Raw genomic sequence first — 15146 nt, forward strand, 5'->3', positions numbered from 1 at the left:
AGAGACGTGCAACAGCAGGCAAGAAAAGATTTAATCAATTCGTTTTTTGTGCTTCTATCAAGGTGGTTGACAAGCAAATACAAAGTGTGAATGTAAAGAATATCTTCCACTTTTGAACACCTTAATATTGTGCATATCAACTGTAATGGTTTACAAAAGAAATGTTACCTATTAAATACAAATATAAAAATATGGAAGCATGTAATGTAGGTCACAGCAAATAGCACTTTTAGGTGAAAGTTACATAAATAACCTCAAATGTGTGGTAATAAAATACACTACAGATATCTTCTAAATCATTTTTACAAATGTTGGAATTTCTAAATTACCCCCAAATTCAAACCCAAAGGGCCACAGTATAAAAGTGTCTGACAGAGGAATGTTCTGCATTGCTCCTGAAAACAAATAATCCAATGCAGGTAAAAAAAATAAGGGAAAAGCGAAAAGGAAACTTTAATACACAAAGTACATGGTTTAGTGGTTACAGTTCAGTGCATGAGTACTGCAATATGTCTAAAGCAAGCCAGCTTTGATTTACAGTGTTAAGCTGCTTTGGACATGGCATGGTAACCATACACTCATTCCAGGGGTCATTTGATGGCTTTGGTTGTTTAGGAAAGATTTAAGCACAACAGGGCAGTGTAAGAAATTACAAACAAATGCAAATGGTAAAGAGGGACTAATGGGCGTTGAGCTAAATAAAGAGCATCTGCAACATGTATTTGACAGTGTACATGCATACTAAGTTAAAAAGATATTTCCAAGGTCTGATCATCCCCTTAGGTATGGAGAGCCCTCCTTCCTCTGGACCACTAGCATAACGTTGAATAAAAAAACACTACTTTATGAAAAAGTTGGTTATGGTATCTTCTTAGTTTGCTGATACATGATTAGCTAGATTTCATAACTTTGTGGTTTTATACCTGACCTGCATATGGCAAATTGCGTAACGGCTAAGCTCTTGCACTCGTTTTTTAATCGAGTGCTTACTTTGCAGAAATTCAGGAAATAGGCGGAAAGCTTTAGTTAGAGGGAATAATTAGACCCAGGGGCTTTTTCACCCAAAATGACTATGCACTGTTCTGTATGTTTTTAAAAAGTCCTTAGCAATAGTAACTGTGATAAGTTCACAAATTCTGTACCAAATTATTTCTGCTCAGCAAAGATTATTGAACAAGAATCGACCATCATTTTCCAACCTGCAGGACCTGCATGGAGGTTCTTCATTTTATCATCTGTGACCTACGCACTATTACAATGACAAAATAACGCATACAGTAAAAATCTCCCATAGAGTATGGCCAGCATTAAATTAAATACATCTTTGCATTTACCAAGGAGAATCGCAACTGCTCTTGAAAATAGTATTTTCACTTTTTTCCACATCTTGGCCCATTAGCCAATTGTCCGTAACCTGTACAGAAGACATATCATCAGTTGATGTCTGAACTAATTTTATATCATCAAAATCCAGAAGATCCAGTTCCTTAGAAGACCAGCTTCTTTGTGGCTCTAGTGGTTTAGTGTGGCTGGCCAAGTGGTTACTCTCGCCTTTTGTGCTTACCGTCCCAGCAAAATCCATATCTATGTCTATTAGACATCCTTCGCTATGATTGTTGTTGTTATTGGAATTTGAAGACACATCAACCTGAAGCAAACTTTTGTTGCTTTGTAACACCTGAAGGTGGAAAGCGGCAGGAGCAGACTTTTTTCTCCTTGGAGGCACTGCTGGGATAAATGAATTACATTCAGATGTACAACTATTTTCAGTTGGTGACAGTATTCTGTCACCTTCTTTAGCTTTTACAGTTTGGGAAGGCAATATTGTCCTTGGTTTGGGTACTGGGTACGTTTTAGGAGTTTCACTTATGTCTGCAGTTTCTACTTTGTGCTCCTTTTTTGAAATCAATGCACTGGTTGAGAAGTCTGCAGCGGAAGTAGTCTCCATCGGCGCATCTGGTCTGGATGCCAAAAGAGTTGTTGAAATAGATAAACTGTTCACATCCGATTTAGGCTGGTCTTCAAGTGTATTAATTGAACCTGTAGATTTAACATTAGTTGCTGCTTGTTTTGGAGGATGGGTTTCTGTACATACCACCAGTTTTTCAGCAGGCTGCAATTGGACAGGATCACTTATTTCTGATACCTCAATTTTCTTAATAGATGCAGACAACATATTAATATCTGAGGGTTTTTCTAGATCAGCTGAATTCACTGATGGTTCTGACTTTGGTTTAGGAGGTACTCGAGGTGGAGGCCTCAAAGGTGTTAAACCATCTGACACTGCAACATGATGCGCCAATTTTGGCGGTACTTGTGGTGAGTTCTTTTCATTTGGTGGCTGATGTTGCTCTGTCTTCGGTTCTGGATTAAGTAGCTTTACAAAAAGATAAAGTGTTTATGTAAGATAAAGTACTGCCAAACAACTTACATATTTAATATGCATAGAAAAATAGGAATTTGATTTACATTGGAGTACAGTACAGGTATGGTATTCATAGATCATTGGTTAAAAGGTGCTACCTTCAGGTGACTGGTCACAGACAAAAACCTTTTCTAGGGTTTCTCCTACACAGTACTCATATAGCCCTGCCCACATAATGAGGCTTCCATTCAAGCAATAAGAAGTATTCAAAGCCCTTGGGGGAGGATTTGTGTCCTGTAGTATACACTAAAATATGAAATTTAGAAATAAGTAAAAATTCTGCATAAAAAACACAAAGGTTTAAAGAACCTCAACAAAAAACTACTTGAAGCACCTTGCGGTCAAGACTTGCATCAGCTGAAGCCTGTACGTCCACCTGGCAGAACTTAGAAAATGTGTGAACAGAGGATCAGGTGGGGGCCTTGCAAATCTGGGATACAGATGCTTGATGCTAAAAAGACCAGATGACACGAAAAGTCTGGTGGAATAGGCTCTGATGGGACAGGGGGGAACATTTTCTTTAGAGGGTGTAAACCCTGAAGATGAGTTGTCTGATGCACCTGGCAACAGTGGAGCGTGAAGTAGGGGTCTTCTCTGAGGACCTCCAGGTAGAACAAACAGGGCCTTTGTCTTGCAAAAAAGGCCATGCCTGTCAAGGAGACTCTGACAGCCCTACCCACATCCAAACAATGTAAGGGAATTTCTTTGTCATGTTTTTGGGCCAGGACAAAGGGATGGGAGGACAATGTTCTAAATAAAGTGGAAGGAGGAGACCACCTTAAGGATAAATGGATGGTTTTGGTCTCAAAACCACCTTGTCCTTAACTACTTCCTGCCCATAGGCTGTATATATACAGCCTCAGGTTGAAGTGATTATACCAGGACTAAGGTTGCAGCTACAACCATGAATATGGTGTTGTTCCTTTCTGCTGGCGATTCCCTTCAAAGGAAAAGTGATCAGAGTGTCCTTTTTACAGGTGGTGGAGGGGGGGGGGTGATCTGCCAAATTTTCCTGAGATCTCCTGTCTGATCGAGGAACTAAGTAATGATGTGACCGGTTCAGGTGCAGTTCGTGGGAGGAGTGGAAGGAATAAAAGTTCTGGCTTCTCTTCTGTGACTTAAAGCGATCAGGATTATGTCACTTCTGGTTTTGTTTTATTTACAAGCCGATACTGGTTTGTACAGCATCTGATTAAAGCAATCTTTGTTTGATCCGATACTTTTTAGGCCAGGGAAGATAACAGACCACAGATCTCTCTAAAAAGAGGATCTGTCACAACGGATGTTATTCATCCCTAGTGATAGCAATAAAGTTGATCCAAAAAATATAAATGAATAAAATATAGGCACAGGGTTAAAAAAAATAAATATAAAAAAAATTATATAAAATACATTTTTATATAAAGCACCCTCGTGCTCATGTGCAAATGCGAACGTGTACATAGGTCCCACACGCATATGCAAATGGCGATTACACCACACATGTGAGGTATTGTTGTAAACATCAGAGTGAGAGCAATTATTCTAGCACCAGACCCCCTGTGTAACTTTAAACTAGTAACCTGTAAAGGCTTTTAAAGCATCACCTTTGGAGATTTTTAGGTACCGTTGTTTGGCACCATTCCACTGGCCTGCGTAATTTTCAAGTGCGACATGTTTGGTATCTATTTACTTGGTGTAACCTCACCTTTTACCAAAGAAATGGATATTCTACTGTGTTTGTATTCACTCTGAGTTTGATAAACAGCTGCACAAATATTGCATAAAATAAAAAAGTGCAACACCCGCCATTTTATTCTCTTGGGTCTCTGCTTAAAAAAAATATATATAATGTTTGGGGATTCTAAGTAATTTTCTAGCAAAAATGCAGATTTTACCATGCATGAGAAAAATGTTAGAATTGGCTTGGGGTCAAGGGGTAAACAAATAGGAAAAGTCTCTTTTTAATATAGAACTGCTAACTCAGAAAAACACCTGCAAGATGTGACAGCAACCAAGAAGGTAACCTTAAAAGTTGAGCTATTTCAAATGATTGTCTCTAAATGATTTAAGGGGGGGGGGTGGGGGTATCAGAGTAAGGTGACACAGGAAGTTAATTTGAGGGAATTATATGAGCAAGTAAGAAAGTCATGATGAGAGATTGGGTAGGTGATAGATAAGGCAGAAACCTGTGTGTTGAGGGTATTCAGGGACAGACACTGGTCAAAACCAGACTAAAGAAAGGCCAAAATACAAGTGATAAAGTATTCACTATGGTTAAGTCTTCTATCCTCCAACCATTCAAAGAAGGCTTTCCATGTGTGATGGCAATTCCCCTATTTCTAGGAGGTGTGACACAGTCACAGTACATCATCTTCTGAGGCTAGGTCCAAATAGGATGGAAAGAACACCAATTTTAAAAGTGCTTGTTGAAAAGAGTTAGTCAAAATGACTTGGGTTACACAATAAAGTGAACACCAAAAATGTCTTCCCACTAAAATGCAGAGAGTGTCAAGATCTGTGGATAATATTGTATAAAGCCAGGAACTGGAGTCCATAAACAGGGGTTTCTCTCTTATCTTAGCCATGACACTGGGTCATATAAGGCTGTAACAGTGGGCATATCCCCAAAGGGGGTTTCAGAGTCTGGGAACTTTAAAAATGGACCATGGCCCTGGACCTGTATATCACCCTGCATTTAACTTCACATGTTGCGTTTCATGCCAAGATGAGTGCCTAGCGCAGGATCCAGTGCCCGCAGCTAACATTACAAGTAGGCCCCATGTATTCAGAAACTGCTAGGTAGCACAAGGCAATAAGAAGTCACATGTTGATATAAAATTCAGATAATAAAAACTTTAATAGTTTTAAAAAAAATAAATAAATCCTGCTCCAGAGGAGAATAGGTCCATCACCTAAGGACACTAACAAAAATTGGAGCCTCAGAGTGGGTGGGGTTATATTATTACACTATACTCTATGGTAGAAGCAGCATATAACCCATGGTCTATGAGAACAGACCTGTGTCTTGTACTGTACTAATTAAGATTTAATGTACATTTTGTAAAACCATACTAAAATAACATCCAGAAAACTTAGCTGTTCTTCATGTGTGTATATTTTTCCTGATAAATAAAAACACTAAGGTAGAAATTTACTAAAACTGGTGCACACTAAATCTGGTGCCGCTGTGCACAGTAACCAATCAGCTTCTAAGTTTTATTGTCAAAGCTTAATTTAACAAGCGAAAGTTAGAAGCTGATTGAGTACTATGCACAGCTGCACCAGATATCCTTTCTGTATCAGTTTTAGTAAATCTCCCCCTAAATGTATGTATACTCACACATTTTATATTAGTTTTGATAGAGTAGAGACGTTTTAAAACTCTCTGTTTACTTTTTGCTCATTGGGGAGATTTCCTGCCAATTTAAATCATATAGAGAAACAAAAAAAGGTGACCAGAAATTTCTGCAAAATGAGAAGAATTCCCCTCTAAGTCATCATACCAATTTGCTCTGGAAAGTTTCCCCTCTAATCCAGTTCTGGAAAGAATTTTAAAATTTTGGACTTCCGATCACTTTCTGTTCCACCCAGGGGGCCAGAAAACAATACATTCCTGACAGGGGTTCTAATCCTTTCACACGTTAAAGAAAGCTAAAAAAAATTTTGGCTATACATACACTTTGACACCAGATTAGGAATTCTTCTGCCCTCCTCAAACTGAATGAAAAAAATGGCTATATATATATATATATATATATATATATATATATATATATATATATATATATATATATATACACACATACATATTTTTTTCTTTTTTTTTTGTGGGGGAATGTAATCTAGCAGAAAGTGGAAAATATTGTTTTTCTTTCAGAATTGTGGCTCTTTTTTTGTTATTAGTGCAAAAAATAAATATCGCAGAGGTGATCAAATACCACCAAAAGAAAGCTCTATTTGTGGGAAAAAAAGGACATCAATTTTATTTAGGTACAGCGTCGCACGACCGCGCATTGTCCTTTAAAGTAACGCAGTGCCAAATCGCAAAAAATGCCCTGGTCATTAACGGGGCCGTTCTTTCGGTCCAGAAGTGGCTAAGGGCTGGAATAGTACCGCTGGATTGGCGTAGTGCCGATGTGGTGCCTATATTCAAAAAGGGAATATATATTCAAAAAGGAATCAAAGTCTTTGCCAAGTAACTATAGACCTGTTAGGTTATAGTCGGGAAGATACAGGAGAGTTTAATAAAAGACCACATAGATAAGTTCTTGCTGGAAAAAAATAAATTCAAGCAACAGACAGAATAGATTAATGAAAGATAGAAGTTGGCAAACAAACCGGATTTATTTTTATGAGGAGGTAAGTAAAACCTTGGACAGAGGGGTGGCTGTGGACGTGGTGTACTTGGATTTTGCAAAAGCGTTTGACACAGTTCCCCACACACGGCTAATGTATAAGGTAAAGTCTACAAACTTGAAAAGATCAGTTTGTAAATGGATAGAAAACTGGTTAACAGATAGAATTCAGAGAGTATGATTCTCATACCTGAATGGTCTAAGGCGGTGTACCCCACGGTTCAGTGTTGGGACCCTTACTTTTTAAGATCTTTATAAATTATATAGGGTCTGGGAATAAAAGTACCATTTCAGTCTTTGCAGATGACACCAAGCTATGCAGTGGAATAACTTCATTACAGGATGTCTCCAACTTACAAGTCAAGCTCAATGCACTGTTTCATTGGGCATCTATGTGGCAAATAAGGTTTAATGTTGATAAATGTATAGTTATGTAATTGGGGCTAACAATATGCATGCATTATACATACTAGGGGGAGTACAACTGGGGAAATCCATAGTGAAGAAGGATCTGGGTGTTCCGGTAGATCATAAGGTTAATAATAGCATGCAATGCCAAGCTGCGGTTTCCAAAGCAAGCAAAGTCCTTTCTTGTATTAGGAGAGGCATGGACTTCAGAGAAAGAGATATAATTTTGCCCCTGTACAAATCATTAGTAAGACCTCATCTGGAATATGCAGTTCAGTTTTGGGCACCAGTTCCCAAAAAAGATATCGGGAAACTGGGGAAAGTGCAGAGAAGAGCAACCAAACTGATAAGAGTAAGGAGCTCAGCTATGAGGAAAGATTAGAGGAACTGAATTTATTCTCTCTTGAGAAGAGGAGATTAAGGGCGGATATGATCAACATGTACAAATATATAAGGGGTCCATATAGTGAACTTGGTGTTGAGTTATTCACTTTAAGGTCATCCCAGAGGACAAGGGGGTACTCTTCACGTCTAAAAAAAAAAGAGATTTAGTCTCAAAATACAGAAAGGTTTTTTCACCGTAAGAGCTGTGAAAATGTGGAATAGACTCCCTCCAGACGTGGTTCTGGCCAGCTTAGTCAATTGATTTAAAAAAGGCCTGGATTTTTTCCTAGGTGTACATAATACAACTGGGTACTAATATTGATAGGTAAAGTTGATCCAGGAAATATCCGATCGCCTCTCAGGGGATCAGGAAGGAATTTTTTCCCCTGCTGTAGCAAGTTGGATCATGCTTTGCTGGGGTTTTTCGCCTTCCTCTGGATCAATTGTGGGTATAGGATTGTGTATATGGGATTGTATGGTTCGGTCTTCTTTTTTATTGGTTGAGCTAGATGGACTTGTGTCTTTTTTCAATCTAACTATATATATATATATATATATATATATATATATATATATATATATATATAGTATATGTCTTTTAAAAGGCAAAGCACAATGTTTTTCTAATATAAACTCCAAATTCGAACTTATATTTTGAAAGTGGAGCTTGAACTAAAATGCAGGTACAGAGTGCCCCTTTCCCTCATCGAAAATTTAGCATTAATGCTAAAAAAACAAAACACCCGTGAAAATAAAATTAGACATACTTATCTTACCCCAAATTCTGCAGTGGAGAGGGTGACATCAAAATCCACCCTGGCAAAGTCCTGGGATCGCTCAGTATCCCAAGTCTCAAGACAGTTCTACACTGTTGGAGCAGCTTCTTGGAAGATTCCGGATCTTCGCCATACCCAAAATCTCTCCAGAAGGATTCTGAAGTCAACCTCGTTTAGGGACACAAAAATAGCAATGGGTGTTTTGCTTTTACAACATTAATATGCCAATTTTAGATGGGGAGGAGAGGGCACTAGGTAAATATGCAGAACTTTAAGTACAAGCTCTTCTAAAGTAATGTTTAGGAGACACAAATGCGGAATATGGAATAAGCAGACTTACAGGTTCTGAATTGGCTCCAGGTCGTTGTAAAGGAACAGGTCTGGGACCTGGCACTTTTGGGGGAGGTCTGTGGGGTAACAATACAGCTTCTGCTTCTTGTGAGTTTGTCTGTGCTGTTTTCACAGATACAGATTTAGGTTCTCCTTTTGGGAAACTTGGGTTGCGATGTAGATTGGATTTTACTTCCCCTTCTTCCTTTTTTTCTAAAATAAAAATAAAATTAGATTAATAAATTAAAACTTTAAATGGTAGAACATACATATGGAAGCATCCATATTGTAAAGAGTATGTGTATACAAACTCACTAACATCATTTGTGTACTCCATGTTTCCCTCACGCTGCTGTGAATATTACCAACACTATTGTTTGAAAATTGTGTCATGTTTGACTGCTGCTGTTCTCTTCTGGGACAGTGTACATATGAATGAAAGAAAGGCAGCTTTCAGAGTACTATCTAATGTCTTATAACCCTGGCACCAGGAACTTCTGGCTTTTGCATCTCACTATTGCTGCAATTGTGAACTACACAGTACATTTGCAATATTGGTTGCAATATCAATAACTTTATCATAGGATGCCCTGCAGTATTATCAGAGAAACAATGGCTACGCCTGCAAGGACCACCATGAAAAACCGTATTTTAAAAATTATGTATTAGAAATACGGGTCACTCTTTGGTTGTTTCCTGCCTTGACTACTGCAACTCCCTCCTCCCTGGCCTACCTTTACACAGCCTATCCCCCTTCAGTCTATTATGAATGCTGCTGCTAGACTAATAGACCTTAATAACCGATCCGTAACTGCTGCTCCCCTCTGCCAATCTTTTCACTGGCTTCCTCTACCCCACCGTATAAAATTCAAAATACTTACCACAACATACAAGGCCAGCCACAACATTGCCCCCAGCTACATCACCGTGCTTCTCCCAAGACCTCCTGCTCTCCAGCTCCCTTGCCATCTCCTCCGATAATCATCTCCAGGACTTCTCCAGAGCCTCTCCAATCCTCTGGAACTCCCTGCCCCAGTTTGTCCGGTCAGCCCCTACCCTGTCCGCCTTTAGCCAATCCCTGTAAACTCACCCTTTCAGGAAAGCCTACCCCCACCTCCACCTAAGAACTGTATCCGAGTCACCTCCATAAGCTCATCCCCTGCAGCGATTACCTTTTGTACCACCTCCCCCTTTCTTTAGACTGTACGCTCCAGGAGCAGGGGTCTCCAATTCCTTCTGTATTGAACTGTACTATAATTGTACTGCCCTCCCCCTCTACATTGTAAAGCACTGCATAAACTGTTGGCGCTATATAAATCCTGTATAATAATAATAATGTTCCACTTAAGCCAGTGAATTAACACTTTCATAACAGGTCAAACAATTCTCACCTTTTTTCGACTCCATTAACCATTTAATAGCTTCCTCCGCTTCTTGTGCATTAGTAGTTTTAATTTGTTTTACATTGTAAGGTTTACTTATCCCAGTTTTGTCTTGAGGCTTAAAAAACAGAATATAGTATAAATATATGTTATTAGAGCCATTGTTATTAAAACGCCTACTATAGAAGAAAAGTTTCAAGTAAATCACATTAAATCAGTTATCTTAACTATGACCATTTTTTTCCCAAATCTTACAAAATTTGCATCATTTTACACATGAATCAGAGGTTTTCATTTTGTATTGTCACAGAACACTGACTCACAAGGGATTAGATTTTGTTTTTTATTGAACATGTATGCTTGAATGTGTTCAAATAAAACTTTCTTCTGAATATAAAAGATTGAATTTTTTGACACAGATTATTAGACTCTTTAATTTCAAAGTAAGGCCCCTTTTACACTTGTACGACCTGAAAGTCGCATCACTTTGATGCAACTTTGACGTGACTTGAAGTAATGCCTGTGTAATCTTGAGGTCTATGGACCTCAAGTCACATCAAAGTGAGACCAAAGTACTGCAGGGACTACCTTGAAGTCGCACAGATATGAATGATACTCCTTGGAAATCATGGGGTACAACTTTGCAGTCCCAGGTCATATGTCATATGACAATAACCACAAGTGTGAAGGAGGCCTAAAGCCCCTTTCCACAAAGAAAAGAACCAGGCAATCAGACTTGTGAGATTCTGAACATTCAGCGCAAAATTATTATAATTCTTCAAAACCTCTTCACCTTGTAATGGTGATTTTCTCTCTATTCCTATCCCACCGAACCTTGCCATACCCCTAAACACAGTACAACCCACTCTGCTGGTTTATCCCTTTTCATAGAAACACCTTAATCACACAGAAATGCAGTCTGTGTTTCTGTGCAATTCAGTGTAGTGCGATTTTCACCCATTTGTTTTGCACCAAAAGTAGTGCATGCACTACTTTTCAAAAACCCACTACACCAGATCGCATTGTATTGCGGTACAATGCAATCCGGTGCAGGCAAACACACTCCATCTGCGATCTGCATTTGGGGTGTCCTTGGTGCTAGATTATGAATGCCACTCAAGCTGGGTAAACCAAATGGGAGAAAGGGGCAGGCCAGGATACATATAAAAAAAAATCAAAGAACTGCAACACTCCTCTCCAGTCAACATAGTGTAGACTTGAAGACGGCCTCAGCCCATGAGTCTCAAACCAAAGCCATGCCCCCTGAAATGTTTTGCTCCGCCCGTTGGAGCTTAATCATAGGGTAGGTTATCCTAAGATTAATCTCCAGTGGGTGGAGCAAAAAATGTTAGTGTCTTTGAAGAAGACTCATGAGCTGAGGCTGTTTTCAGGTCTATACTAGGTTGGCTGGACAGGAGTGTGTTGCATTACAAGAAGACACTGATCATCCACAGTCAATCAAAGAGTAATTTGCATTATTTCACAGTCTATTAATGTAACACATGCAGGACAGATAAGACACCAATAAGAGTCTAAGCAACATTGTATATGCAATCAAGTTGTATAATTATTAGAAATACATTGCAGAAGCCTCATTTTAACCAATTCCACTGGGCTTAAGCCTGGAATATCGAGCCAGGTTGCTTATAGTCTTTCAAATATACCCGAACAACTTCTATGTTAATACACACATCTTTAAAAAAAACAGAGTATCGCCCGTATGGGTCACCCATTGTTTAACTGAGGGGGGATCAGAGGACCTCCAAAATATTATAAATGTTTTGCGGGCCTGATAAAGACCACGGAAAATAGCCACTCTAGTCAATTCCTCTGGCACACAATCACTTAAAATACCAAGGAGGCAGTGTTTTGGGTCAAGAAGAACTGAGGTTTGAAAGACTCTCCACCAGCCAGTAGGGGTGTAGTTTTGGGCAGCACAAAGGAGATGTATGAGGTCTCCCCTGGCGTGCTTACACTTACAGCAAAGCGGATCTGGCAGCAGACCCATTTTGTGTAACTTATAGGGTGTGTGATGGGTTCTCAGCAGAATAGTTGGGACAGTCTCTGTGAATTAATCATGAAGCTAGTGGGCACTGATTGTAGGGCCTCCTCCCATTGATCCCCAGTAAGTGGACCTAAATTTGCCTCCCATTTCTCAAATAGGATAATCATCAAGAAAGGGGCATAGCAACATACTGTAGCATTGAGAGATAAGACCTTTAGTGGTCTCAGTGGTTAGGAGCATTTTAAAAATCTGAGTTGGTGACAAGCCCCAAACCTCATTACTTCCCTGGGCTCTAATGGCATGCTGCAGTTGAAAGTAATAAAAGTGCATGTAAGAGGGGAGGTAGAATCTCGGTTAAAGTTTCCTGAAGGGGAGCACAGTCCCCTTCTGAAAAATATGTGATAGAAGTGTTACTCCAAAGGTCTTCCACCTAGCTCCCTGCTGTAACTTGGCTACTTCCTTGTTGGAGGAGTTACGCCAAATAGGACAGTATTTCATAAAGCTACTACCCTTTGTAGTTGTCTAGCTTTGTTCCAGAACTTTTGTATAAGGTTATATGTGGGGAAGTATTTATGGGATTTGGCAAAAGCCTACGACTCAAGGCCTTCTGGGACAGACTCAGCGCCAGTAAATGTGAGCTTAATACGTGTAGCAAAAGTTAATGAGGTGTGGGGGGTGGACTGGGGAGGAAGAAAGGTACCTACAAGATGCTGTAACTGAGCCTCTATGTAATAAAACCATGGGTTAAGGTGTACTAGACCTCCATCCTTAGAGTATTGCAGTTGTTCTAGCCTAATTCTAGGCGGGCGATTATTCCAAATTAAGGAGCGGTAAACCAAGTTAACTATTCGGATTGTTTTAAGGGGGATCACTACGGTGCAGTTATGCAGCAGGTATAGTAATTGGTGCATGACAAATATCAAGAATATATTCCTAATTCAGAAAAGTACCATATATTGCTCTCAGCCTCCTCAAAATCTCCAAATGCATTATAAAATGGTTTGATGAAACAGAGATTACAGGGCCATTAGGTAGTGAAGGTATACGGATTATTTTTGGAGAATAAGGAAATTATTTAGTGTCACCTAAACCCTTTAACGCTGAACCTAATCTCCAACACTATATCAACCCATAAAAGTCCATACTTGTCTCCAGGTGCCAGAAGTTTTAGAATAAAAGCACAATGTCTCAGACTGCACAACAACAGCATATAGATAGAGCTAAAAAATATTCAAATATATACAGAGGTCAGATGCATTTTAATATTTTACATAGTGTCTGACTATATTTACACCCATACTGTATGTTATTATTGCCATATAACTCTTGCTTCTATAAGGCCCCAATAATACCCTAAAAAAGAATAGGATTTTTGACTTATCGTAAAATCCATTTCTCTGATGTTCATTGACAGACACAGCTCCTGATCTTCTTAACCATTGGGTTATACTGCCCCCTACAGGAGTAGGACACTAGTCTGACTACACCTATAGGCAGTCCCAGGGGGTATACTCCCTCTCTCTGCTATAGGTACTCAGTTTTGTTACAAGCAGTATCAGAAGAACTACAACTCCACAGAGGGGTGAGAGGGGTGGGTGCTTTGTTCGTCAATGAACAGCAGAGAAATGGATTTTACGGTAAGTCAAAAATCCCATTTTCTCTTTCGTTCATTGACAGACACAGCTCCTGATTCTTCTTACCCATTGGGATGCCCCAAAGCAGTGTTAAACATGAGGGGTGGGAACAGGAAAAAGAAATTCCCAAGGCTAACTATAGCCAACCAGGTAAAGAGGAGCTCAACCAAAGCAACTGGAGCTCACTTGAAGAAAACAATACACCCTCAAAGAGAACCAGGTCCTCTAAACAGCAGCCTGCAAAACCTTGTGGCCAAAGGAAGCATCTGCAGATGCCAACACATCCACTTTATAGAACTTTGTGAAAGTGTGCACAGACGACCAGGTGGCCACCTTGTAAACCTGCATCACTGACGCCTGATGACAGAAGGCCCAGGAGGCACTGAGCGCCTGAGTAGAGTGCGCCTTAACAGGGAAAGAAGTAACCTGACCCTTAATGAAATACGCCTGAATCATCGTCTGTCTGGTTGCAGAGGAAGCAGATGACCCTTTCCGAGGCCCATTCGTAAGCACACATAGCGAGTCCGATTTCCTAAAAGACTCTGCAGCTGCCAGGTACACCCTAATCACCCGGACCACGTCGAAGGCATGCAAAGCAATTTCCTTCAGATGTTTTGGTCTGGGACACAGGGAATGATATGAAAATCAGAGACAACCTTTGGAAGGAACGACAGAGAGGGACGAAGAACCACCTTATCTCTGTGAACCACCAAATAAGAGGAATGACATGATAACACCGCCAATTCCAACACCCTGTGTGCAGAGGTGATAGCCACCAAGAAAGCCACCTTCTGGGACAGCATAAGCAGGGGAATCTCCCGAAGATTCTCAAAAGGAGGCTTCTGGAGGACTGAGAGCACTAAATTGAGGTCCCAAGGCTGCAACGGAGACTGCACTGGAAGGGCCAAGTGTCTAACTCCCTGAAGAAAGGTACGCACCAGGGAGTATGCGACCAAAGCCTGTTAAAAGGCCGACACCTGACCCTTGATAGTACTCAAGGCCAGTTTCTGCTCAACCCCCCATTGAAAGAAGGTCAAGCTCCGAGCCACCATGAAAAAGCGCCAAGATTCACGACTTCCACATATGATGGAAGATCTTCCTAGATGTAGATTTCCTAGCTTTTAACAGCGTTTGAATCACCAACTCAGACAAACCTCTATCCATCAGCACCTGAAGTTCAACAGCCAAGCCATCAAAGCCAGTGACTGCAAAGCAGGATGGAAGATTGGCTCTTGGGCCATAGATCCTCCCTGAGAGGAAGCTTCCAAGGAACGTCAGTGACCAGCCACACCAGATCAGTGTACCAAGCCCGGCGAGGCCAGTCTGGAGCCACTAAGGCTGGCCAGGACAGGCTGGCATCCCTGGTGACCACTGTCCAATACAAGGGGAGGAAGAATTTGCCCAGCTGACGCGCAGGAGAACGAAGGCACCATATCAGGGACTCCCTCGCTCCCCGGCTAAGCCG

At 40.3% G+C, this 15146-nt stretch overlaps 1 protein-coding gene across 1 annotated transcript in view; it reads right to left on the reverse strand.

Annotated features, from left to right (window-relative positions):
* Positions 1 to 450: 450 nt before the first annotated feature.
* Positions 451 to 15146, reverse strand: part of SYNJ2 (synaptojanin 2) — a 251838-nt gene continuing 237142 nt past the window's right edge. Inside the window, exons 25-27 of the mRNA XM_082249743.1 lie at positions 10052 to 10160; positions 8671 to 8873; positions 451 to 2377 (exon numbers count right to left, since the gene is read on the reverse strand). Of these exons, the coding sequence (XP_082105869.1) occupies positions 1331 to 2377; positions 8671 to 8873; positions 10052 to 10160 (1359 nt within the window). The 3' untranslated portion in view covers positions 451 to 1330. The remainder of the gene's footprint in view (positions 2378 to 8670; positions 8874 to 10051; positions 10161 to 15146) is intronic.

The sequence above is a fragment of the Pelophylax lessonae genome, assembly GCF_965119305.1.
Source record: "Pelophylax lessonae genome assembly, chromosome: 3".
Lineage (NCBI taxonomy): Eukaryota > Metazoa > Chordata > Amphibia > Anura > Ranidae > Pelophylax > Pelophylax lessonae.